Below are 27,249 nucleotides of genomic sequence, written 5' to 3' on the forward strand. Positions count from 1 at the left end.
CCAGCCATTTGATGTAGCATCTCATAACCTTGAGAGCATTCCTACTCAAGGGGGAATCCTGGTGTGCAGCCCACTGCCATGCAGGAGAGCTCACCAGGCCCTGGGCTATCTGCTCTTCATGGAGTAAGGTGATAGAGTCACAGTCATATTGGTGTACTGACTATAGGTCCTAGTTTCTTCCAAATTTGCCTTGAGCTGGACATTGACCAGCATTTTGGTTAGCTGGGTGTATTGGCCAAATGTTGTTCTTGCCTATCATGCTGTTATCTGTCTCCTCCCAAGCCCAGCTGGGGCCAGATTGAGCTGTCAGGATCAGATACATCCATGACTGACCACCACTTAGGGTTATTACTTGAGCAAGAATTATAATGGAATATAAAAGACAGGTTGGGGATGGGAGCACATTGCCACACCTGACTGTAAAAAGAATGAGGAAACTTTGTCAATTTCTGAGCACAGTCAGTGAAAGGTTTTTTACTGGATAATAAGAATGTAGGTGCATTCTAGACCTAGAAAATTATTGGAGGAGGTATGTGCCCTTACATATTTTTACAATTAGGGCAAGTGTTTACATAATTAATGTTAAATGTCATATATGACAGAGCTGGTTTTGGCTGGGGTAGAGTTAACTCTCTTCACAGAGGCTGGTATGAGACTCTTTTGGGTTTGTGCTGAGCACATGGTTGCTAATATAGGGATAATTTTGTTATTGCTGAGCAGGGCTCACACAGAGCCAAGGCCTTTTCTGCTTCTCATGCTGCCACACTGGTGAGAGAGTGGGGGGTACATGGGAGGCTGGGAGGAGGCACAGCCAGGACAGGGGATCCCAGCTGAGAAAAGGGATACTCCAGGTGGTGTGACATCATGCTCACTGTATAAAGTGGGGGGAAAAGGGAGGGAGGGAGGGACATTCAGAGTCCTGGCATGTGTCTTCCCAAGTCAAGCTCTTCTAGAGATGGCTGAACACCTGCCTGCCCATGGGAAGCAGTGAACTAACTCCTTGTTTTCCATTGTTTGTGGCTTTTGCTTTCCCTATCAAACTGTCGTTATCTCAGCTCACAAGGTTTTTACTTTGATCATTCCAATTCTCTCCCAGTCCTGCTGGTAGAGGAGTAAGCAGCTGTTTGGGTTTTGGCTGCAGGCTGGGATTAAACCACAACAATGACTATAGATGATTAGCAAATTTTTGAGGACAGTGGTAATATAAGACTAAAAAGAAATTTTGGTCTAAGGTTACAGGATCTGATTTTTTACAAAAGTAGGAAACTCATGGAGTTTGGGTTTTTTATTAATATTTTATATAAATATATTAAAATACCATCATGTAGGTATGTATATTTTTTCCATTGACTTTTCAGAATAAATTTGTTGCTTTTTTCCTAATTAGTTTGATCATAGTCTTGAAAGTCAGATTACACACCTTATTATCTCTAATGACTTATGTTTTTCCAGATTCTTAACCTGCAGTTTTGTTTATTCATACTAATCTTTCAGCCTGTCATTAATGTGAATTGCAATGGAAAAGTTAAAGCTGGTAGAGCTCTGTGCAAGTCTTTTAAAGCTGCATTGGCTTGGCTTGTCTGTTTTGGCCCTTCAGTTGTATCACAGCATTTTTTTTGCCCTGGCAAGCAGTGCTGTATTCTGCATTGTTTCTGCAGTGGGATAAGACATTTTTTTCTTTTATAACAGCAGTATTGACAGGCTTGATTTAAATAATGTTTATAAAATATTTTTTGATCATTAGTGAAAATGGTTCTTCAGAACACAAAACTAATGAACTAATATAAAACAGCTCACCTTAAACATGCAAAAATGGAAAACTTTTCATCCTGCTCTCTGATGACCTAAATGGATTTTAGTGTAACAGCATAAAAAAATATTCTGCCACTGTTGAAAACCCAAAGCAAAAGTACAGAATGGACCTTAGTATTTACTTCACCTTTATTTCATACCCAATCTTTTTCTACCTGAAAATAAATTTATTTCCAACCTTTTCTTTTAAAAGATACTGTTTAAAAAGGAAACGTATTTTAAAGAAGGGCTAGAGTGATTCTGAAGCAAAAAATGTGATTTTTTTCATGTGTTTTGCTTTAAAATTATGAATGCATTTTTATATTTAAGTCTTCTCAAAGGCATAATTTTAATTAAGGAAAAAAACTTTCAAGTAAAGTAGCTTCATTATTTTAGGGGATTTCTTTTATTTTCTGTAGGAATGAACACTACATTGCCTATTTGAGTGCTATGTATTATAATACATAAAAAATCAAAAAGCCTTCATTGTGTCTGGATATAGGTAGAGTTACTAACATCCTGACAATCCAACAAGTAAATGCATCCCTTGGTCATGTATCTAATTATTCCACTTCTATTCTCTGAAATTATAATACTGTCCATTTTCAATTGCCTATGAATAATGCTGGACTTCAGATTCAATCAAGGAGTTCTTTCCATGGATGTTTGAAATGTTGCAATTAGCAGACTGGGAGAGAGGAGCATATTGAACTGTAGAGATCACATCCTGCACTCATTTGTGTCCCATGGCTTCAGGTGACTCAACATAGGGAGTGTGTAATGCTTCCTGCTTTTTAGATTTAGAGTGCAAGTACTTCAGCATTGCAGTCCAGATCATGGGTGTGCATTTATCAGTCTTGGTTCTAACACTCTCAAATTTGTAAAGCAGACTTTTTGACAAAAAAACTGCCCTTGCCAACAGGTTTTTGGATGCCCACTATTGAATCCTTTGGGTGACAATGTAATAAATCCCTTGAAAGAGGTACAGTGCTTTGCTTTTGCAAAACCTGTTCTTGCTGGGCCACTCTTATCCATGTTGCCTCTGCTGGGGGAAGCCAGCCAGGCATTGCCCTGTCTGGCATTTTCATCACTCTGAGAAAAATCATATATACCATAAATATGTGGGTGTGTGGGTGTTCACATACCCCTCCTCTACAGCCATCTATACTTAATTTTTAATTTGCCTGTGATGTTGGCACTGCAGAATGCAGTGTATGCCTGTTAAAGTTTTTTGAAGCACTTGGAGATCTGAGGCAGCCTTATATTACATGGACCAACCTGACCTAAATCACAAGTCATTTGAATTTGGTTTTGTCATTCTCTGCCTAGCCCTGAATTAGTAATTCCTCTTGTATAAGCTTTTATATATTATGCTACCAGGGCTAACCTTACTGGTTATTGTAGCAGCCGGCTAAAGTCAGTTGAGTTGGTAGGTTTGCAAGGATCCAGTAGCTAACATAATCAAATATGCTTTTGTAGTACAATTCATGGTCTTAAACCATCAAGCCCATTGTCTTTTTCATAAAATACTTGATTAGAATATATACATAGATATATATATATATGTATGTATGTATGTATGTATGTATAAAATTAAGATGCATGGCAGGGAGATCGGAACTGGATGATCTTTAAAGTTCCTCCCAGCCCAAACCATTCTGTGATTCTAGGAAGCTGATAAAGCCCTTCAACTACACACGGCTTTTTTTCCATAGCAATAGCTTTATTTTAAGTTACTTTGTCGTGAAGTTAAAGTTCTGAAGTGATTTGGGAAACAGCATAAAGAATGCAAGTGAACAACTACTTACTTACAGATTTTTTGTTTTTTTTAAATTCAAGACAGTGGGACTTGTATTGGTCAGTATTTACTGTATTAGAAAGGTACAGAACTTAACTGAAAGCCATTGTAAAAAAAATTAAAGAAGATCTAGCACAGATGTCATCATCTTAATGGTTTTAATTATACTAAAAGAAGAAAGCTTTTCTTTTTCATAAGACTTCATTTTGGAGGATTTCAGATTAATTGCTGTCAGAGACAGATGTGTTCCTTTGACCTTGGATAATCTAAGAAGTAAAGAGAAAGTGACTGCTCGGTATTGAAGAGAAAGCTTGTTTAGATGAAAAGTGGGACAAAAAAATCTTGCTTTCATGTTTTATTGGACACATGATGGTTTGATTATAATGGGTTTTTCACTTATTTAAGATGAAGTATGTCTGTAATTTGTTATACAAGAACTCTTCTTTGTAATTTTAACAATATTTATTTTTTTAATGTGTAGAATTGTTGAATATTTTGCTTTGCAAACTACCTGTTAAAGTTCAGCCAAGGCAAGGTTCTTATCCTGGCAGCACGTAATGCAACATCAGTAACAGCAATGGATAGAAAATATACGCTTAACTTGTGATCTTTTAGGTATTGTTCTTAATATTATTCACTGTGTTTTTCATAGCAGCATTTTCCTGTTATTTATGGATACTTTCTACAAATTTTAGAATAGCTAGAGTGTGTTCTTGCTCATTCCCTACAACAATATTAAAAAGATCTCAAAGGAACTCCATTCTCTTTTAACAAAATTTCGAAGTTAGCCATTTAAATGCTCATATTTTCCCCCATTATTAGCCAGGTATTCACTGATCCATGCTGTAAAATTAACACAACTTCAACACAGTTTCAGCAAATATTGTGAAGTCCCTACTGTTGCAAATTGTGTGTGTAGACATTTTGGGAATGTGAGTTATTGCTGATCCACATTTTACACAATAAAACCTGACGCTACTTTTAATGGTGACTCAGACTTGATAGTAAGTTACATTTTTAATCAGTGGTTAGATGACCTAGGATAGAGGAGAAAACCCAAATATGCCGCAGATAATATCTGTTTTCCCGATCTTAGATACTGCAGCCCTCATAATTTTGTGTAGAAAATTGGCTTAGTTTGAAGGTAATAGAAAATAAAGATTCCTACATGAAATAAATTTCCACTTGTTGAGGTATTAGTAAAGAGAAATAACAACTGAAGTGCATTTCTTTTGTATCTTACATTAACATATTCATTCAGTTGTCAAGTAATTTGTGCCTGTAAATTTTTCTGCATAGAGAAGACAAGAGTTTAAAATTCTGGATTCTTTTTAGTCATAAATTATTTGTGCTGAGTGTGTTATGTTTTATGTTTGCTAGGCTGAAACATTTTACTGAATATTGGCAATATTGCCAATTGAATGTTGGCAAACATTTTACTGAATGTTGTTCTTTGCTCAGCTTAAGGGAGCATTAATGTGGTCATAACAAAAGTAATTTTGTCTTTTGTAATCTTGTCTTTCTTGCAAAGCCTAAGTCCAAATTCAGGACTTACGCTTTGCAAAGGTGATGGCAGCGTGTGCATGGTACACTGTGAGTTTATCTTGATACTACTGAGCTATACTAATTTTCAAATAATGTACACTTTGCAAGGTTGATTAATCACTTAGATTTCACCATAGTCTTCCTCTTTAGTAGAAGCAGATATGTGGTATCTTCATAGTGTTCTTTCTTATTCTAAAAATACTGAAAGTCCTCAACTGTCCATATGACCTTTTGGTCTTTCCCTAGAGGAGAAGTATAATTTGCAGCTGGTGCTTTCAATAGTGTTTATTTTCTTTTTAGAAGCATTGTGTACTAGTTTATAGTTTGTTTGTAAACTAAGTCAGAGAAATGTTCTTTCCTTCCCCAAGAATTTGAATTTCATGCCGAAGGACACAAATATATTCTAGTTAGTGAAACTTTTTTCTGTGTATCTTGGAATTGTTGAAAGATACTAATCTTCCTTTCAAAATAAGGATCAATCTTCAGGAGCCATCCTCATGTCTTGGGGAGACTGATCTTATCAATAAGGCAGGTTGGTCCGAATTGGGTATCCCTGTTTCAATCGTGTCTCAATGAACTTTGTCTCTATATGTAGATCTACTGAAAGAAAATAAATTATACTTTACTTTCTCCCCAGTTCTTTAATTCCACATATTTTTGATTTTTGGCTGTAGCTAAAATCAAGTTTGTTTATATTTTGTAGAAATTCCCCTGCTTTACGAAAGTTAAAGCTTTAATATTGTCCTCCATCAGTTACACTTTGAGACCAGTTTCTTATTTCCAGATATTTTCTAGCCATTTTTCTTTCCCTGCTGTTTCTTGGTGAAGAATGATTCAAGAAGATTGTAAGAACAGCTTTTCCTGTCACAATAATCTTTCTGCTTGGGTGAAGTAGGAGATACATAGCAATAAGTCCGCAAAGATTTTTTTTTCTTGGTTTAGCATCACGTTGAATTGATTGCTGGCAATCACCCACTGCTTGTGGGCACCTTGATGCACTCCAGCTGCTGGTACCACAGACACAGAGCCTCTTAGCCAAGAAAATAGGTAAAAATGGACTTTAATAGAAGACATGACAGAAGATGTTCAGCAGGCACAGGGCTCAGACAGGGAAATGAACTGACCAGCCTTGTCTACTTGTGACTGGCCCCCTTTATCCACTTGCCCCTCTGTTTTCTTGTACTTCTTCCTCTCTACTTCTAAACCACATCTATTCTTCCCTTTTCCACACCTTTTATTCCTCACCTGAACATCTCCTAAGTCTTGTTGCAATGCCAAGATGCTTGTTCCTGCATCCTGCCAGTGTCCCAGCCCCTCAGACAGTGATGTGCTCCTCAGGCTGCAAGGTGTCCCCCAGCTGACCCACAGTGCTGGGTGTCACCCTGAGCCAGGGACTGAGCCTCCCTGGGAGAGGAAGGGTCTCTGCCAGGGTACCTCCACCTGCCCTGGTGCCTCTCTGCTTGTGGGGGTATGTGTGTCCATACCTTTGATGGGCTTATGGCTCCTGTGATGAGCCCAGGATGAAGCAGAAATAAATTTAATCCTGAAAAATAAGTTTTCTGTGGAGCAGACATACTGGAGCATGTACAGTGTAGTAATGGCAAGTAAAATGTCTGGTTAGTGGCCTAGTGCATATTGGAGCATTTGATGTCCAGGAGAAGATTTGTACACAAATTTATCTGTGATTGTTAATGGCCACAAACTTCATTGCATATTGTTGAAATAGGAACTGGAATACTTTCCTCATCTCTGCTGCCAAATAATTCAGCTCTGATGTGGAAATTAAAGGTTTCATTATGTCAGGAAACCTATGGAGAATATAATAAAGATACTTCATATAACTGGTAAAATGTACTCTACTTCTGGAAACAGATGATGAAATACTTGACATTTTAAAGTAGTATTGCGTGACATGAAACATTTTCAGAGTACTTCTGTGTTGCAGTTGTGCATTTTAGTGTAGTAAAAATATTCTTAGAGTACCACATTTCTTGTACCATAGGTCTTTTCATCACTGCTGGCTTATAGCAAGAGAGCACTGCGATATTTTTGTGTTGTTTTAAAGAGGATTATGTGTCAGCAATTTTCTCAAGCTTTCTTTTGGCTTTCCTCAGTTTTTTAGTAAAGCTTCTCTCATCTCTGCTGTTATACATTAATAGGTACTCTTGAAAATAACGTCTTTTTTTTAGAATACTGCGGCAATGCATAGAAATTACTTTCAGAGTGACTTTCAAGTTTAATATTTCATTATTGTGTCAGAAATTAGATTGATTGAAGGCGGATGAAAGTGATTTTTTCCTCTCTCCTTAGATTTAAGTTGAAAGAATTTTTGTGAAAAACTCAAATTCCCTTGAACTGATGCAAACCAATTTTTCCTACCAAGAAAGCTTGAGAAGTATTTGGGATAGTTTGCCGAATATTGGCTAGGCTTAGATTGGGACTGGTGATGATCAGTTAGGCTGTGTTAGCTTCTTCTCCGTGTTTACATGGTTAATCCCTGTGAACAGCAGTTACATCAGTTTTCTTTCCTTGAGCTTGGGAGGAGGAGCAGAAAACCACTGGTTTTGTCTCAGCCATTCAAAATGTCTTTTTTTTTCTTTTTTCTTTTTTTTTCCTTCAGCAAAATTAATTGGGTATGAGGGAGCTGTTCCGCTATGCTTTCAGTAGTAGAGTGCAGAGGAGTATGGCTCCCTTCCCTTACATACACTAAAGATTTTAAAAGAAACAGCAAATCCTTCTGCTGCTGTAAAAATACTTGTAAAGCAACTGAGTCATGCATAAAAAGCTTGTCCTGTTGAATCCATATTGGTTTATAAATGTGCATGTACTTTATGTGTGTGCATATTCCTTATTACTCATTTTTACTATTAGTGCAGGCATTTCCTTCACTCTTCCAGGGCTGCTTCCTCCTGCAGGTGTAACTACATCCCATGGATTAGTACCTGCAACTTCAGTTACACAAGCTTCAGTACAAGCCCAGTGACACCAGTGGGATTGCACCAGGGCTGCTGACAGTAGAGTTTAGCCTTCAGTGCTTATGCTAGAGTTAACACATAAGAACAAAAGAACCCAAAATAATTCACTGATTGTGATTTATTTTTTATATGTGAGAGAGCAGTGAAAGGAGTATTAACTCTCAAAGCTAAGCAAAGGTACCGGTAGATAATTTTAGGCACAAATATATGAGTCAGAGTATGTTCCTGTTGAGCAAATTGTAAGAGATTAGATTATGTTGGTTGTATATTTATTTATTGAGGAAATATGGTGTACCTATTATGCCTATTACATATATCTCGTTATATAATAGCTATATAAACATGTCATTGATACCAAAGAATGAAGTTAATTAGTGCTGTTCTTTCCTTGCCTAAAATTTTGCCAGTTAGTATGCTACTGATTTTTTCCCTAAAACTGAGAAAAATATATTACTCATGTTTAAATGAATCAAACTTAACCCATATGTAATAATTTCTGCCTTTTAAACACTCTTACAGTTACCAACTTTTAAAATCAAATTATGCAATTTGAAGTATTAAACATTTTTAAAATTACTTTTTAAGTCCCATTTTGCTAGTACTTTATAATCTTCGTTGATGAAATAAAGTGAATCAAGCAACAGCTATTTTCCATTTTTATGTATATTTTTCATGGAATGATAGATTACACCAGAAAAATAATTTCTAGAAATTTCTGAACTGTTCAAATTTTTTGAAAGGTTTGATGGATTTTCTTCCAAGTCTGAAATACAGCAGAGATAGAAGAACCCAACAAACTGAGTGTTTCTGATAACTCAAATATTACTGTGTCAGCAATGGCAGAAGCACAGAAGAAAATAAGAGGTACAGGGATTATGAGCTTCTGAAGCTGTATAGTAAATTACCTGAATTATTCAAGAAAGAATGTGATTTTATGGGAAGAAATTGCTGCATCCAGTTCTCTGGAATGTACGTTTCAAGTTTCTGCACTGATACATGTTCTAAGTTTAAGATACAAAAAGATGAACTTTCATAGAATCAGAACTGTTTGGAAGGGACCTTAAAGATCACCTAATTCCAAACACCCTGTCATTTTTTTAAGAAATAATTTTTTTTAGGATACAAATACTGCAAGTCCAGAGTTTCCCCATATAGTCAGTGGGCAAGCAGGTTCTTAAACAATTCCATCCAAAGGCTAAGATGCATGGCATAAATCACCCCCCTTGATTCTTCTCTCCAGTACCTGTATAAAAACCCAAAACTTAGATCACTTCCTAACTTGGATGTCTACACTTAGATAGGTAATATGATGGTATATTAATTTCTTTTAGCATAAGGGAGAAGGTTGCAAGTGCCAAAACTGAGCTGTGCACTCTTCTTCTTTCGTTGTGACTAATTTTGTACAAGGTGGAAGTGCTAGCCTAAACAGAATTTGCACACAGATGTAATTTCACTTCCATTTACTGTGAACCCCACTTGAAATAATGATCTCTTCTTTTATCTGCTCCTGCATTAGGCTTATAAATCTAGGAAGTTTGTGTTGAGTCTGCATTAGCTGTATCAAGTGCTTACACTTAAAATAGTGCTTCCATCATGAACAAAACAAAGACGTGAAGTAAAAATTGATGGCTCATTGTAAACCCTACAAAATAATAAGAATAGCTTGGAGAAGTCATCAATTTTTTTTTTTTTTTCATACTGTAGAAAGTGCCAGCTCTCTGGTGACAAAGCAGCTAAAAATAAGTAAATCTAAATTGTTCCTGAATAGCAAAAAGGATTATGAGGAGTGAGCAGGGGAAACCAGAAAAGAATCCCTTATTTTGACAAGGTCTTGAAACTATGGTAAAGCAGGTGAAGCATTAGTGGAAAGAATCAAGGAGCATGGAGTTTATGAATGGCTTAAGAGGAGTCATGGGAGAAAATTGTTTCAAGTTTAGCTGGAAAAGATGAAAATATAGAAAACTAATAATGAATAATGCTTTGGATGAAGTGGGATTAGATAAAGTTTAAATTGATATGTGTGTGTGTGTGCATCTGTGTGTGAGAGGAAAACATAACTAATTGGGGAGGTAACAATAAGGAAGAAAAAAAACTGAAAGGAATTAAAATCACAGCTCGGGGATTGTGATTCAAAGTAGACAAGAAAAAACTACTGCTCTGAACAAAATATGAGAAGTGGGGTAGAGTAAAATAAAATTGCAATCTGGCAATCAACCAAAGAGTGATAATACCCATCTACGTGCTAGATGGGTATTTTCTCCAAGGGAATGAAAACAAGAAAAGCCAGGATAACACTGAGAGAGGCAGAAAGAGAAAAGGGTGAGTATTGTGACAATTATTGGATAAGAGGCTGAATAAAAATTAGGTCCTGAAGGATGTAAGAGACATCTAAAAAGAAAAGAATGAGAGAATATAGTACCCTTTGAGCAGGGTACAAGTTAATCATGACTGCAGATATTTGCAGGTGTTGACCAAGAGCTGGATTTGGCTTCTTGGAGCTCTGCTAATTATGTGTTGAGGGTAATATCTTCCCTAAAGGATGTACAGTGGCTGGTGCTTGAGTCCTTCCTAAGTATCTGTGGAAGGATCCACAAAGATCTATTCCTGATAAAGTATAAATTTCTTTGAAAACCTTATAGGTTTTTATTCTTCAGTCTTCTCACCAGAAAAGTCATATTACAACAAGAAAGTTTTAGGTAATGGTAAATTTTGATTCAAAAATTGAGCATATTTTCCTTGTTTCCTAAAGGAAGCCTGAGTAAAAAGAAGGAAATGGGCTTAGTTATGCGCTATATTTTATAATGGATGTGGCATATCTCGCATAAATAGTCCATAAAATGCACTCACTCACTTAGATAAAGACTAGCATGAAAAACTTTCTGGCAGCCTTTTTAGGACAGCTTGAAAATGCAAAGTCATCACATTTGAATGAAAGAAATCAGGAGAGTGTTTTTTGTAGGTTTATATGCAGTAAGAAAGGAAACTTCAAATGGTTTTGGAAAGCAATATCAAAAGAACAGCTTTCCTTTGACAATTAATAAAGAAATAACCCAAATCTAGAGTCATCAAAGGGCTAAGTAAAGATCACTCTTTAGCTTTTGTGGCAAAATAGAAATTGTGAAAGGCTGTTTAATACTTTCTAGCCAAATGGGCTTGCTGTTTCTGAAATGTAAAATAACATGGTCTAGAGGAAGATGTCTCTTCCAAACCAAACAATTCTATGATTCTCTGAATTTGTGACCATCTTAATTATACAGCCAACTGGAAATTTCTGAAGGGCAAATATATCCTGAGGTTACTTGTACAACAAGAATTTGGCAATCTTGTATTCTGGTGAGGTTTGGGTGATGAGACAACTGGTGAAACCAAAGGAGCAAATTTTGCATGTTGAATGAAAATCAGTGTCAGGATAGTTATCTTCCCATGCATATGATAGCAGAAGTAGAAGCAGCAGTCTTCTTTCTTGCAGTTTTCTGAAAAACAATACCCAATTAAATATGATTAAAATTAGTTTTGCTTGAAATAAAAGTCTACAGATGTAATTTTTAGGCAAAACAATCTCTTCTTGAAAATTAGACTTAGCATAACAAATGGCTCTGATGGCAGTTTTTATTAGAAAGGATAGATCCAGGGGTTTTGAAATCTTGCAGTTGAATAAACTGTATGTTTTGATTAGATTGTTCCTGCTGTCGTAATACAGTTCTTATCACTAAAATTCATGTAATGAAATATAAACCTTATTGAGTGGATGCAGGTGTAGTAGGATAGAAGTATAGCAAGAAAGAATTCTGCAATGTTTACATTTCAAGTGTAAACAAGTCCATCAAATCAAATAATTTCAGTAGTAGAATAAAATAATATCAAATTACAGTTGTTATTATGAGAAAAAATATCTTAAAAAGTATTAATGAAGTGGCAGAATATGTGTCAGACAACGAAAACCCCAAAAGAATGCTTGTCTCAAGGATTTCAGGGATTTAGCATAATCTGTAGAGCTGATTTTTTCAGTAAGGGACTACTTCAGCTGCTTATGTCACCCTTAAACTGCAGTAGAGAAACTTCCTGAAAAGTTAGGAATCTTCACATAAAGAAACCAACAAATCTGAGTTTGTCAGGTCCTTACTTTGTCATTCTGTATGCTGGGCTTCAGATTTTTCACAAAATTGTGTATAAAAACCTCTCTACCTGTTTCTTATTTCTCACTCTCCTGAAAGTAAGTGTCGCTGAAGATGAGTAGTGCTTTCTTCTTAGAGAGGTAAGTGAACTCTAATAGCAGTGAGAGTTTGCCAGGAAATCTCTCTTGAATGGTGGAGTCTGGATAGTTACCTTACATTATGTCTCTCTTTGTTAAAGACATTTCCTTGTCAAATGTTTTGGTGAGTCCTCTAGAGTGCTGCTGTAAATGAAAGGTAACTGTTACCTTGCCTTTGGGGGAGATTCTTTTAAACACTGGGGCTTAATTAACTTTTGGTAACTTACTCAAGAAGGGCTGTGCATTCATCTCACTCTGGATTATGAACATATGTAAGGTCAGGAGGCTGAGAACTTTCTTGCATTACAAGTGTGTGTTGGCTGTGCAGCAGAGGTCCTCAAAATTATCTAAAAATTTCATGGGCATCTGCTCTCATGTAGCACTTTTACATTTTGTTCTGGTCAACAGTACCTTTTTTCTTCTCCTGGAAATGCAAGTTCCTGGATGACATACGTGATGATTCCAGCTCCTGTGCCCTGGAGAAGGGATGCAGTTGGTTGTGTCCTCCCATGGACTTCATGTTGTGTACCCCTTACCCATTTCTGCTGCAGTCTGTGGCCCTTTGCTGTCACAGGTGCTGTTGAGCATCTTTCTCAGAAGAGTTCAACAGCACTCTTGAACTGTCTCTGATGTCTCTGGTTTGGGACACCAAAATCAGTGACAGTGTCCCAAATCAGAGACAGAAGCCAAGAGCGCTGTTTCTTGGCTTTTGCAGAAGGGGAAAGATTTAGTTGTTCCTTGTGGATATCCTTATAGGTTGGGCTTGTGGGAGTAGTTACTGGATATCATGCCAGGCATGTGCTGCCAGTTACAGGTGCAGACAAGCCTGAAAAAGCAATTGGAAAAGCTGCTAAACCGGAGATCTGGCCTTTAAGTGGTGCATAATTATAAAAGATTTACGGCATCCCTTAAGCAGAAATTTGTTACCAGTCTATAGCCAGGAGAAATGCAGAGAAAACAGATTTAAGGCAAGTGCTCACCTAACTTCACACATCATTTTTAGACTCTCTTTGTACATAGTGAAAGGAAATATCCGGGCACAATTCACCTCACCTACCTGAGGTTTTTAGCAGAGGATGAAATTAATTAAGACCTTCACCTGTTTTTACTTACTTGAGTATAGAGTTTTTACTTACTTGAGTATAGAGTTAGATGACTACCTCACATTTCAGCATTATAAATGTAAATTTTGCTTGAGATTATATATATCTGTCATAACAAGCTTGCACTGCGGGAAGCTGAGAAAGAATTTTTCCCAAACAATTGTAAAATGCTGATGGTTTCTTTGATTGTGGAGAAGAGAAAACAGAATGAAAATGTTTGTAGTTTTTCATAGTTATCTAAAATCATGGAGGCTGTAGTAAATTTTGCTTTTTCTTTTTGCTGCAATCTGATATAAAATCAGGATTAGAAAAGTCATGCAAAGAGGGACACAAGAGTAGGTTGCCGCTACTTGTAATGAATGGAAGGTGCAGGTTCAGACAGCTTGTTGCTACTTTGACAGGCAGACTGTCAAGTTAAAATGTACAAAAACAGAGGGTATGTCCATATGCTGCTAAATGAGAGCACCAACAAGCCAGTTGCAGTGCTGGAGCCATGATTCTCTTTCTGCTTAAGTGTTGGCTCACTCCTTGGCCATTTGCTTCCAGCAGGCTCCAGACAGAAACAGCCCTGAGCACTGAGACTTGGCTGAAAACTGACTATAATTTAGCAGTGTAGGTGCAGCCAGAGAGTCTAAATGTGGAGTTTAATGGTGCTAGCAATGAGTGGTACTGCATAAAGCAACATTCCACCTGCCTCAGGTGGGTACAGTATCTTATTGGATGCTTTAAGAAATAATTGCATTGGTTTGCTGAGCAACCAGCGAAACAAACAGGGCAGTGAACGGTATATGCAGACATGTATGTTTAAATAACAAAAGGAGCTGGATCAAGATCAGCTTTTTAATTCATGTCACCCCTGCTGCTATGGAGCCTGACAATGGATCTCTGCTGCAATTAATTTTGATGTGAATTGAAGGCATTTTCAGAATCGCCACTGTGGAGGATAATAGAAACCCCTCAGATGGTCATAAGCAAGATACCGTTTGTGTGCAAATACAAATTGAGTATTCAGCTTGTGTTTTCTCCTTTCATCTTTCTACAGAGGTTGCTCACTTCTCATATCCCTCTTTTTCCCATTTTGCTGCACTAATGAGTTTTTAATGCAAAGGAAAAGCGATTATAAGCAGTGAAGCAAAGACAGCTTTATAGAGCAAGACTGAGGAATTGAAGGCATACATCAGAGCTATCCAACAACCTGAGATGAAAGAGAAGTTCATGAAAACAGAGACATATAGATAGCTTTGATTTCATTATCATTAGACAAGAAAGGACAAAAAAATGGAATAGCTATAAAGATCTTCATGTGTAGTAAGTTGCCTGTATTAGTAAAAGAGTCTGTGTAGAAAGCATTAAAGTGATAACATTGGTCAGGAATACATCCTGTAGTAAAATTGTTTTGTTCATCTGTGGTGTAAGTGTAATGTGATGTGATTACCCAATCCTAATAAACTAAAAAACCAAAATATTATGCACGTATTAAATATTATATTCATTGATGCTGTGTTTTCCTGCAATTGTTAAGCATGAGTTGTTTATTTGGACTTTTCTCTCTCTTTCCTTTTCAACACAGATTCTGGAGATTGTATTTCTATTACTGATGTCATGGTTTATCACATCTTGAATTGTAAACAAATTAAATAGTTGGTGGATTTTAGAGGAAGCTTTTGTTTGGCAGATACATGTACCTTGTTAAAATATTCACAGGGGAAGTGCCTAATTACATTTGAAAGGTGCTTGACGAGATAAAGAATTATTTATATACAGTGTTTTATGATTGCAGTTAGGAATCTAATACAGAAAATTAGCAGTTGGGAGTGGGGAGGAGTGATAAATGTTCATGTTTTGAGGAATAACAAGTTTGTTCCTCCAAGATGAAGTCAATCCCAATCCTTTCCTTTAGTTTAGGTCTTTTTTTTCATTAAGTATAAATTAGGTAAGACACTAAAGCAAAGCTATTTTCCAAGGCATATCCCATCATTACAGAAACTAAAACAGCATGATTAATAAATTTTTCTAATAATTATTTTTCTTTTTTTTTTAATCAATATTTTCTGGCCAAGTCAAAAATTGCTGACTAGTTGTATGGAAGTGATACTTTGAAATTCTTCTGAGATTTTAATGATAGATATATTTTCATTGCTCTGCAGTTTACCTGCAATACAGTGAACCTTTGTAGCATTCTCAGATGCTCTACTCTACCCATTTAAGAAATGAGAAAAGGGAGAAAGGTATGTTAGGTGAGTTGCCTGGAGTGACAAAAATAATCTGTGTCAGACTGGAACAAGGTTTTGGAATACTGCTTAAATCAGTGTCATCTCTTCAGCTGATAGATTTTTTGTCCAGCACAATCTATTTTGGTGCTTTACATTTTGTAGTGTAATTTATTTTGACACTGGGATTCAGCATAGGAATTACATTAACATTCTGTGCCTTTCTGCCATTCAGCTGTCTCTTGCAAAGGTTCTCTGTCATGTTCTTGCCCTAGGTTAATATAGTAAACAAGATGTATTTCAGTGTGTGTATCAGTGAGTAATTTTTACATAAGTACTGTGAATTTCTTGTCTGGTTTTGTATTTCAATGTGAATTGGAGCTGGTAAGACAATGCATAAGTAACTTTTCTTCTGTTGTGAGAATATTAGAAGCAGGTCTTCTATTTTGACTTGAAACTATTACCTTGGAAACTATTTAAACATTGGCATAAAGTCCACAGAGATGTTTTAACAAATATCAGTTTTATTACATTGGTGATTTATATAGCCATTACATACTGAACTTTTACTATTTTCAGTTTATAGGCTTGACAATGCCCCCCCAAGACAAAACGGAGTTAAGTATTCAGTACTTTAGAACTCCTCAGCTCTATGTTGAAAAATGTGCTTCAGTAAACCAATGATACTGAAACAGCTATACAGTATGCCTATGAAGTTACCTTCCATGTGATTTAAAGAATTTTCTGATTTTATTTTTCTTTAGGTCAATGGAACAGAAATTGAATATGAATTTGAAGAAATTACATTGGAGAGGGTAAGTACAATTTATTCTGTCTTATAGGAAAAATACAATCTGTAATAAAAATAATGTGATTAATTATGAAATTAAATTTGGTTAAGAATAAATTTGTTTACATTTTGAATAAAGGCACCCACTGTTTATTCTAAACTGTAAAAATGTGAGTGATACAACAGGTAAGTTTTTCACACTATTAAGAAGTTTATGGTTTAGCTACTTGCATTCAAAATGCTTTTCTTCCCCATAACCCTTGTCAGTGCTCAGTTGGGTGTTTGGTTGTTATGAAGACCGTCTATGACTTAGTAACTCCCTTTTTAGCTTGTCAACTGGAATTGTGGAATGTTTTTGCTTTAAAAATCTTTGTTTTCCTGGCATATGTGCATGATAGCGGATGTGTAGTGTTATACTATAAAAGAAGAATTTCAAAAGGGTTTTTAATGTTCAAGTGGCTACATAAAAGCTGTAGACCATATCTATGCTTAAAAGATATGCTTATTCAAAGGCTGAATTACCTGAGCTGTAATCAGGGCTTGCAGTGAAGGCCTTTGTCTGAAGGCTTCGTTGGTAATGTAGCACCAAAAGCAAAGCCATATGTGCTGTACCATGTCTCCCTGGATTTGGTGGTTTTTCCTTGCCTTTTGGTTATGTAGCTGTTGTCTTACAGTGCTGACTTTGACACAGATCGAGGCCATATGGGCCATGTAGGGTGTGAAGAAGTCTTAGCTTTGTAATATGTCAGAATGCTTACAAATCTGCTTTCTAACAGATGCAAGAATGTCATTGCTGAATTCCTGTAATGTTCTACCAACATCTTGGGAATATGAAGTTTTTCCATCTTGAAGCACAGTTCATCTTCTTTCCATAAAATGATTGAATGGAAGGCCAGATTTATCAAAATATGGTTGATGCCATGTGAACAAATGCCTCTAAGGTGGCAAATTACCATTAAATTAGATACTTAAACGATAAAATTCACTGCGCTTTTTCTGCATATAATATTTTTAATTGTCCAGGATAATGAATTCCATAACCATTAAACATAAGGGGATACAAGTTTATGTTCTCATTGATTTGCTCTCTCAGGCAAATTATGAAAGAGCAATGTATCTTTTTATCATAGCCATCTTCTTAACAGATAACATATAAGGTTATAGGCACTTTTCCTCTACTGCCTCCCAACTTACTCACGCATCACAAGTTATTCATTGGACTAGAGTTTCCAAAGGTCACTGAACAGAAAACAGAACACATGCCTCCTGGGTGATATTTTGAAAAGCACTTTATTTTTAACAGATGTGTAAGTTATCAGTGTACATGCTGCAGAACGGATGGGATTTGCATCTCCTGTACCTGTCAGATGCGGATAATTGGTTATTCATAGTGCAGGGTAATATCAGCTAAAGGCTGAACAACAATAGCAAAAAGAGATACAGATCTTAATGGACAATGTTTCAGTTGTTTTCTTGATGATGCTGGATCTGTGGCTTCTGATTACTACTGCTTGAAATGTTCTGTCACATGTATCAGTGTTTTGTCTCAAAGGCAGGGTACTGTGTCTGCTGGTTTTTGTGTGAGATATAAAACACAAGTGATTGCCTTTAAATATCTGTCATTTATGTTAGACTAAAAGTGTTTTCAGAAAAGAAGACATTCTCCATCTTGATTACCAATTTTCTTCCACAAAACTGCTTTTAAAAATTAGAGGGAAATCATCTCTCTATTTAATGGCAAAGTTGCAAAATATATTAAGATTTCTGCTGCTGAGAGAGGAAAATGTAGTTTGTCCATATCAAACAGCTGGTAATAAACATTACATTTTGGTCCAGTTGTTCAAGTCACAGAATTCTGCATCATCAAAACCAGCAAAGATTTTCTTAATGAAATTTATCCACATTTTTAAAGGGTCAGTATGGTTTAAAGATTATAAGGTGAAGAAAAAAAAAGGTGCATTAGGGAAAAAGCATTCTTACTTACCTTTTTTTAAATAATAGAATGAAAGGGAAGGTGTTAAGGGACTGATGACTTCAGAGCACTTCCCAGTCTCTACACTGTTAATTTAATTATTAGGAGATCACCTTCATCCATAGGTGACATGGATTTGTGCGACCTATTCCTGAAGAGAATTACTGGTATTGGTGTGAACCTTGCCCCAGTGTGAAGAGATGTCCCCCTCTCTTGGGGTAAAATAAGACTTCTGTGTGCATGTTGGCAGAAAGTGCCCAGTGTGGAGCTGGAGAGCAAACCATCAGGGTCTCAAAAATGCCAAGAGCAAACTGTGCTAATGGTCTGGTGGGAAGAACAGTTCAGGACTTGCTGAGCATGCCCAAGACCTTGCTGGTGTACCAGGAAGTTGACTGCAAAGTTACAGGGGGCGTTTGAAGAAAGCTTTTTAAAAAAAATTTTCTGTCTTTGAAATGCTGTTATTCAGTTGTTTCTATTTAAAATGTTGTGCCCTAGTTTGCAGTTAAAAAATACTTGGGGATTTGAGATTAAAAGGCTTCAGAGAGACTTGACATAGACAATTAATTTGAGGCAGATCCACCTTAAATCTGTGATCAGTGGTGCTTCCAAGAGTTAAAGAAGTTGTAAGTACACCCCTGTCAGCCCTCTCTTTAGTGGGTGCTCTTATCCTTTTACTCTTCAGTTGTGCCAGCCACTTATCAGGTACCTTCACCAATCTCTGAGCTCACTGTTCATTTAGAGCTCTCATAAGGAGACACTTGAATAACAGTTACAGAGTTCAGAGAAATCAAACAAATTCTCTTATGTTGGGAAAAAAAACCCAAAAAAAAAACCCCAACAAAAACCACAGTTTAAATTCCTTTTAAGACCTCAGAGAATATGTGAGATTCTCTGCTAACTTACCAGCGTAAAATACAGATATGCATGTAGACTAATACTTTGTGATTCCTAACAAAAACTACAATGCCCAAATACATACTCAGACAAAATTCTTAAAAATAAAATATTACCTTGCTCTAGCTTGGATATTAAGTACATTTTAGAAAGGAAAGTCTATATAAAATAATTAATATTAGTGCAGTGATGTTACTCTTCCATTACTGAAGGACTTGAAAATCCATACCCAGCACTATCAAGAGACTTATTTGCATTTGCAAATCAGTGGTCAGTGTAAGAGATGATCAAATAATGTCTGGTACAAAGCCTAACCAACTTTCCTAAGCTGGAGGAAAATTTTAATTGACTGACTCCTTGGTACAAGTGCTATGCTTGGAGGCAGATGCTGAAGATTTTAACAGAGGTTGGAATATCAGGCAACATAAATACTTACCCGGAAAAATAGTTAAGAAAGACAGTGGGTCACTTAATGATTGATATCGGATTCATGCTGAGTTCAACATCTGAGTTCAGATCTCGGAACCTTTTTGCTCGTCTAACCTTGCCTACTTTTTAGATGTTGGACAAAAAGAGGATATTTATGATTAATAGAGCTGTTTTCAATAGATTCTTTTGATGTTCCTTATGTTTTTCATTTTGTATCTGAATAAAAGAACCCTATTAGTTTTTGTGAAATAGACTGTTTGGAAAATCAAATCCTATCAACACTGGAATTAAAGGCATCTAGTTCCCAGTGCATTTGCATCCTGAGATTGACTGACCTTGGTCAGTCAATTTGAAAAGGTTGAGCTCTCACTGAGAATTTTGCCAAGGCTGAGACATGAATGAAGGGTCTCTATTTCTTTTTCTTTGATACTCCTGTGAATTTTCTGGCTGGTCATAACAATACAGGTTACACTCAGAATGTCCCTGGTTTTTAAATAACCGTATAGTTTTACAAAGTTTTTAGGAACCTGTTGTTTTGTTTCCTTCTCGCTTTTTTAGATTTCATTGCCATTGCCTATTGTCTCATTCCAGCTGAGGGAGAGACAGGTATGAATGCTTACATAGCATAATTATTTCCTTAGAAAATCTGGTTAAATATATTCATAGAATCATATTCCAAAAGAGTAAATTCCCAATGATGATTTATCAACTTGGACTGTGTTGTATTCGCTCTGATAAATTTAATCTGTACCTGCCACAGGCTCTGTTCAGTGGAGTAACTGAGAAATCTACTCTGTTTCTTCTTTCCTTTGACTTAAGAGTTCAATGACATCAAGCACCACTACGAGAAGATTTAATTTTTCTACTTGGAGATTGTCATTCTCTGAAAGACTGGGTTTCTGCATTTCACCAAATTAAAGGGCTTATTCACATCTTAACTAGAAAGGCTAAAACTAGACATTGGTGACGTTAGATTAGCTGAGCTGATTAGAATGTGGTCCTAAAAACACCAAAGGTTATGTGTCCTATCCCTGTATGGGCCATTCACCTAAGAACTGGACTCGATGATCCTTGTGGGTCCCTTCCAACTCAGATTATTGTGTGAAATTATAGTTTAAAGGCTAAAATTTAAAAATCCTGAGGAAGCAGTGGAAAAAAAAATCCTGGTACATTTCAGAAAAGAATTTATTGCAGGCCTCAGCTCTTAATTGTTTTTATACTTGTAAACCTAAGAAATAATCGCTACTGGGTTATTAATCATTCTTTTTTCATCACTCATTTCCTAGATGAACATGTAGAAGTTTTCAAAGATATGAACAGCTGGAACACTGAAGAACAGATAGTATTGAATTACATAAGTATTTTAATTTGACTTGATATCTTATTTTTTATACCCATATATATCTTGTTTTGTAAAGATCACAGAATTATAGAACAGTTTGGGTTGGAAGGGAACTTTAAAGGCCATCTAGTCCAAGCACTCTGCAATGAGCAGAGACAGCTTCCCCTAGCTCAGGCTGCTCAGAGCCCCATCTAACAGTCTCTTGAATGTTTCCAGGGATAAGGCATCCACAGTTCTGAGCAACCTCTGCTAATTGTAGAAAGTGGCGTCTTTAGATGTAGGATAAATCTGCTTTTGTTTAGTTTAAACTCCTTGTCCTACATCTACAGGCCCTGTTAAAAAGAAGTCTATCCACGTCTTCCTTACAAGCCCCCTCTAGGTACTGGAAGGCTGCATTAAGATCTCCACAGAGCCTTCTCTTATCCAGGCTGATCTCCAGCTTCCTTGGCCTGTTTTCACTGGAGAGGTGCTCCAGCCGTCTGATCACCTTTTTGTCTCCTCTTCATTCAACAAAATCACATCCATCTTATGTTGGTGTCCCAGAGCTGGATGCAGCACTCCAGGTGGGGTCTCACCAGAGCAGAGTAGAGGGACAGAATCCCCTCCCTTGATCTGTTGGCCCTGCTGCTTTGATTGCAGTCCAGGATACACTCAGGATATGTCCAGCTTCTCACCATTTGCTTCTCTGTCTGGGAAAAGAGGTTTTCACTATTAGTCAGTAGTGAATCCTCTTTCTGCCTTTTTTTAAGGTCTTAGAGAGCAGTTCATGCACCAATATGCTTTGACCTCTCAGGACTGAGGCTGTAGGACACTGCAGTGCTAGGAAAATCCTCCTTTAGTTGTTTCAGAAATAACAGAGAGGAAGGGAGTAGTCAAGAAATGGCCACTAGGAAAAGGTATTTTAAAAGTTTAAGAGTGTACAATGTAGATGCCTTTTGAGAGTCCACAGTGCAAAAATCAATATCCAACCATCAACAGCCCCAGTGGAGTAGTCTGGCATCTTCCAAGAGGAGAAAGTAAATCTTTTAAAGTGAGTGTCCCTCAGGTACCTGATGAGCTCCACCAAACTCAGAGTTGCTCTCTGAATGTTTATTTTTGCAGAACTGTAAATGATTTCTTTTCACTTCAAAGCTTTTTCTGTGCCCTTAGTACATTTCGTCTTTGATAGGCTTTGCCTGCTTGCTTCCTAGGTGGTAGTTACTCTTGCAGCCTCAGACAGAAATAAGTTATAATTCACAGACAGAATCCTTATTGACTAGTTTATTGCAGATTCATAGTAGAATGGTGACCTATAGGTGTTTATTGCTAGAAAGTTCATCCACAGGATTCTTTTTTCCTGGAAGTGGCTTAGAAGAGGCAGAAGTGTTTATTTATGGTACTGCGTTATCAGCAAGCAGAGAATGAAAATCCCATCTTTTTCACAGTTGCTCAAACAATTTGAAGTACTGATCTCTTGTGTATCCATATAGAGTCTCTGTAGTGCATTCCTCTGTGTATGTATACAACAAAGTTCTGTGAAATAAGAAATTAAAAGATCCTTGAAAATACGTGTGTAGTGCATGCAATTCCTGTGAAGGAAATTCTGTTGCACATTCTAATTCCAATCACATCTTAGTTTAGAGTTGAGACTGATGGTTGGTTGTGCTAGTGGCTGTTTTTCACCTGCAGGGAGGTTTGTAAGCACTGGAAAGGGCAGGCTCTGGCCCCTGAATGTGATGGCTGAAGCAAGGCCTGTGTTCTCCTTTCACCTCTCTTGTCTTACCAGATGTTGCCTTGACATGAGCCTGTGCTGGAGTGATCAATGAAAGAAACTAAAGGGGTCTGGTGTCAAGTCCTGCTAATGGGATGCTGAAATACCAGCTCAACATTTTCCAAAAGAACTGCAGAATTTGGTTGCTTTAGTTCAGTGATCTAAATTAAGATCCTTTGGAAGAGTCTGGTCTTTTTTATTTTCTTTCACCTCAGAGGAGCCCTAATTTGGTACCCAAAATATAACTAATCACTGGAAAACTTTGTTCTTACTCTGTCAAAGAGTCATTCTGCTGGAACTGTTCCTGGTTGTAGAGGTGTACTACATGTCTTGTGGGCAACTGTTCCACCAGTGCATGGTAGAGGTGTGAAACATGCCAGCCCAGAGTGTGCATGGAAAAGGAGAAGAGCTGGGAGAGGGTGGGCCCTACCTTTTGAGAAGCAGAGGCTCCTGCCTGATGTTCTTAGCTGTCATCCTTCACATTCAGTGTCTGGGACTGGAAATCAATTATCCTGCATAGCTGTCTTACTGAAGACTGTTGAAAGTGAAGACTTAGAGAAATGAAGGAAGAGCTGTCAGATATTATACCCCACTTAGAGGTGGGAACAAACTATTTTTATTTATTATTATTGCTGTTAGCAATTGTATGGCTAAGGAGCATGATGAAGTAGAGCTGCTGCAGCACTGATAGTATCCTGGAAACAGTGGCAGGACTAGGAGGACTGGTCTTATCTCCACATAGTGATATCTGGACTGCTTCTGAGTACATGCTGCCAGAAGAATTTGAGATATCCAGGAAAAATGCTAAGAAAGCCAGTGGCTTTCGCTTGAACCTTTGTTTATAAGGAAGATTTGCCCTGTATTTCACCATTGCTACAGCTGTGCAGAGGGTACATCCTTTCCCAGATGTGTAGTGGCAGCACTTCGCATCCCAGTAGGCATGACAGGAAATCTGCAAAGCTGTGAAAAGGGAGACAAAGGAGAGGGAAAGGCTGTAAGTGAATAAGGAAAAAAAACCAAACTGCTATACTATGCTTAGAAAAAGGAGCTGAAATAACACTAAAGATTTAACTCCCTCTGGGTGCCTATCAAAGCAATTGTTATTTTCTTATTATTTTCTTAGAATTCTGCTTTTAAATCTAAATGTCTGAAAACCACTTCATGGATGCTAACTTGCATAAATCAGAATGGTGTATTTCTTTGGATGTATCACTGAAATGCCATTTAAACTCTTCAGGGCATTTTTGCAGTGAAGGATGTCTGCACCCATGCACATGTGTTAGCTTTTTTTGTTTCAAGGTGAAAAAATACACAGCTTGGATTTACACCTGATTACTCAAGTTTTCCAAGGCAAAGAATAATTGTATTACTATGGATTAATTAGGCTTTTATTCACTTGCATATGTAATTTTGAATGTTTATGTATTCACTGATTCATATAGTAATTTCTGAGTATTTCTTCTGAGGGATTCACAGTTTCTTTAAATGAGTCCTCAGGTCCAGGGAAGATTAGAAGACTTCTTTTGTTAAGTGAGAAACCTTAAATAACTGAATATTTTATTAAAAAGGCTCATGGTGACTTTTTTTTTTTAATAATTTGAAGCTTTAAAGAATGCTCAACCAGACAAAGAAAACTGGAGATTGTTTGCCTTTTTTTTTTTTTTTCAATTTAATAAGAGTCACTTGGCACACTGAGCTGTTTTGTTCCCAGAGGAGTAAATTTCATTCTCCAATATACTAAATCAAGCTGAAGTTACTTAAACTCTCTAGGGTTTGAAAACTCGCAGGGGACTTGTTCAGGGAGAGCACATCAGTACAAAATAGAGACCCTAAAAAGAAGACACTAACACGATACTAGAAAGTGTCCTCAAAGTGACAGAAACAAAATAAATCAACTGTAGGCAAAAGATACATATATTCCATATCAAGACCGAAGAAACGTTGAAAAGTTAATCATCATTTATTTAAGCGTTCAAAACCTACCTTTCTTTGTGAGTGTAAGAAAAAAGCATTCATGTTTATCTCTACTTGAATTGTATCCATTTTACTGTGCCAAGATCACCAAGACCTTGAGTTACCTATTATTTGAGAAGTTACTTCATGCAAATCATAGCTGCCTCGAGGCAATGTTCTGCTGCTGATTCTTTTAAATTATTAGTAATATTATATTGACATTTTATTTTTCAGGTAATATCAGCCATTTATTTCTCTCATTTCCCAACTCACTCACTCTCAACAGCCAATATAACTTTCAGGGAGTAATTCTGCTGCTTTTTTTGTGTTATTTACAACTTTACATGAAAATTGCCTTTCCCTCAGATGAACCTGTTTAAGATGTGGCCTTTCAGTCTATTTGTTATCTGTAGCTGAAGTCTAAGCTCTATCTCACTTCTGTTTGGTGTTTGGAAAGTGAGCATCTAATGGAGGCAGTTTGTGAAGCTGCTTGACAGTGAGGTCAAATCAGTAGAATACTGCAGTTTCTGAAAGGAATACTTTGGTGTGCAGTAGATAATATTGGTCTAAGAGGGAAAAAGGCTTTGTACCATGAAACAGGGTTGCCTTTGGTGCTATACCCTAGTCCTCCATTCTGATGGAGAAGAGCAAATTTCTCCTCTCCAGCCTTATTTTGGCCAGAAATAATTTTTCAGGAGCTTAAACCAGATTTAAGGGTATTCTTAGCATTTGGATTGTGTCCCAATTATCAGGAAGTGCAAACAAATAGGCATTATGCTTCACCCAGCTTGACTTTTCCAAACTGGCATAAACTGGCATTTTGGAACAGGCTGCCCAGGGACATGGTGGAATCACCATCCCTGGAAATGTTTGTGTGGTATTTCACAGTGTACTTCAGTGGGAATGGTGGTATTCAGTCAAAGGTTGGACTTGCTGATCTTGGAGGTCTTTTGCAACATTGATGACTCTATGAGTCTGTAAAAAGCCTGCTAAGAGAAATCAATCCAAGTGTACCACCCAAGGAAACCTGGAGTGTCCCACCCTGTGGTACGCCACATTTATCAGCATTAGTCACCAATAAGTAGAGCTGCCAGTGTAACTTCCAAATAAACATTCCAGTTCTGAATAGAAGCTTCTGGAGCACTAGTGGAGGGTACACAAAAAAAATCAGTTATATGTGTGTCTGAAATGCTGTCTTTTCCAAGAAAGTCTTTTGTAGGAAATCTAGTGTAGGAAAGTCTATTGTAGAAAATCTGTGTAGGAATCTTTTTGCAGAAAAAAACATATGAGCTAGAAAGCATTGGTTTGACTCAGTCTTCACTTAGTTTTGCAACTGTCATTGGCAAATAGTGAGTAGATTTGAAACATGTGCATTTAAGTAAATGGGGAAAATAAACCTCAATTTACCAGCACAAAATGACTCATTCTGGAGATGATAATAATCACCTTGCACAAAGATGGTCATTTTCGAGGCAGGACTTTAAAAAGGCATCTTTGATGTACTGGATTTGTCTCTGAGGAAAAGTAATGTTTTTCATTGCAGAAAATTGCTTTTCATTTTTGTTCTAATTTAGAATCAGTTGTAATGCATAAATTAGGGCTGCACAACCTTGAGGAATCAGTTGCCATTTTGGTAGGGAAAGGAAATGCAAAGATGTAGAGGAATAAGTGGAAAAAATTGGTGGAATACCCAGACTGAATTCCAGAACTGTCATTGCTGTGTACCTTAACACATTATCCCAATAAAATTTTTTTTGGATGCAGCATTACAATTATTTTCTCTTCATATGCATTTGTATTTGAAGCAGTCACAAGGTCATTTGTCTTCCAGTTAGAACTACCACTTATAGCTTATCTTTGGCTCTCTGAAGGGAAGAACAGTTTTCCTTGTCTTAAGAGGGCTAAGAATTTATCTGACATACTTTTTTGCAAAGTAATTTTGCAGGAGCAATGGCCCACTTAGTAGCATGTGAAAGTTCTTGGAAATTCTATGATATAGACTGTTTTGTCTCAATTTTTTCCCTGTGTTTAAAACTGAAACTAGATGTCAAATGGATCAGGGAATTCCAGGTATGTGAAGCAATAAGTAGATGAAAAGCAATTCCATGCTGCTTATGCATGTTTTATATTGCAAGATATTGCTTTACCCTAAGAATTTGACCTAGCTGGTGAGATGTAAGCATGGCTTGAAAGTCACCTTATGCAACTTAAAGTGATATATGAATTCTGACTGAATTCTGTGAATAATTGATTTTTTGAGTGCTTTTTAATTTTGCAGAGTTTATGTTGCTCCACATTTCCTGTACCTCACCTGCAAAGGAGAAGAGAGCTCCTGGTAGCATTGTAATACAAAGACTGGCATTAACAGAGATTACACTGTATAGGGGAAAAAAAATCAAACCAAACAAAAAAACAACAACAAAAAAACAACCAGCCCCCTCAAAA

The 27,249-nt window shown here is 36.9% G+C and overlaps 1 protein-coding gene across 5 annotated transcripts in view; it reads left to right on the forward strand.

Moving 5' to 3' along the window:
• Positions 1 to 27,249, forward strand: part of LOC131571971 (disks large homolog 2) — a 620,230-nt gene that overhangs the window by 235,602 nt on the left and 357,379 nt on the right. For all 5 annotated transcript variants that reach the window (XM_058824787.1, XM_058824783.1, XM_058824784.1 and 2 more), the window contains one exon: positions 16,439 to 16,489. In XM_058824787.1, the coding sequence (XP_058680770.1) occupies positions 16,439 to 16,489 (51 nt within the window). The remainder of the gene's footprint in view (positions 1 to 16,438; positions 16,490 to 27,249) is intronic.

Source organism: Ammospiza caudacuta, chromosome 2, assembly GCF_027887145.1.
Source record: "Ammospiza caudacuta isolate bAmmCau1 chromosome 2, bAmmCau1.pri, whole genome shotgun sequence".
NCBI lineage: Eukaryota > Metazoa > Chordata > Aves > Passeriformes > Passerellidae > Ammospiza > Ammospiza caudacuta.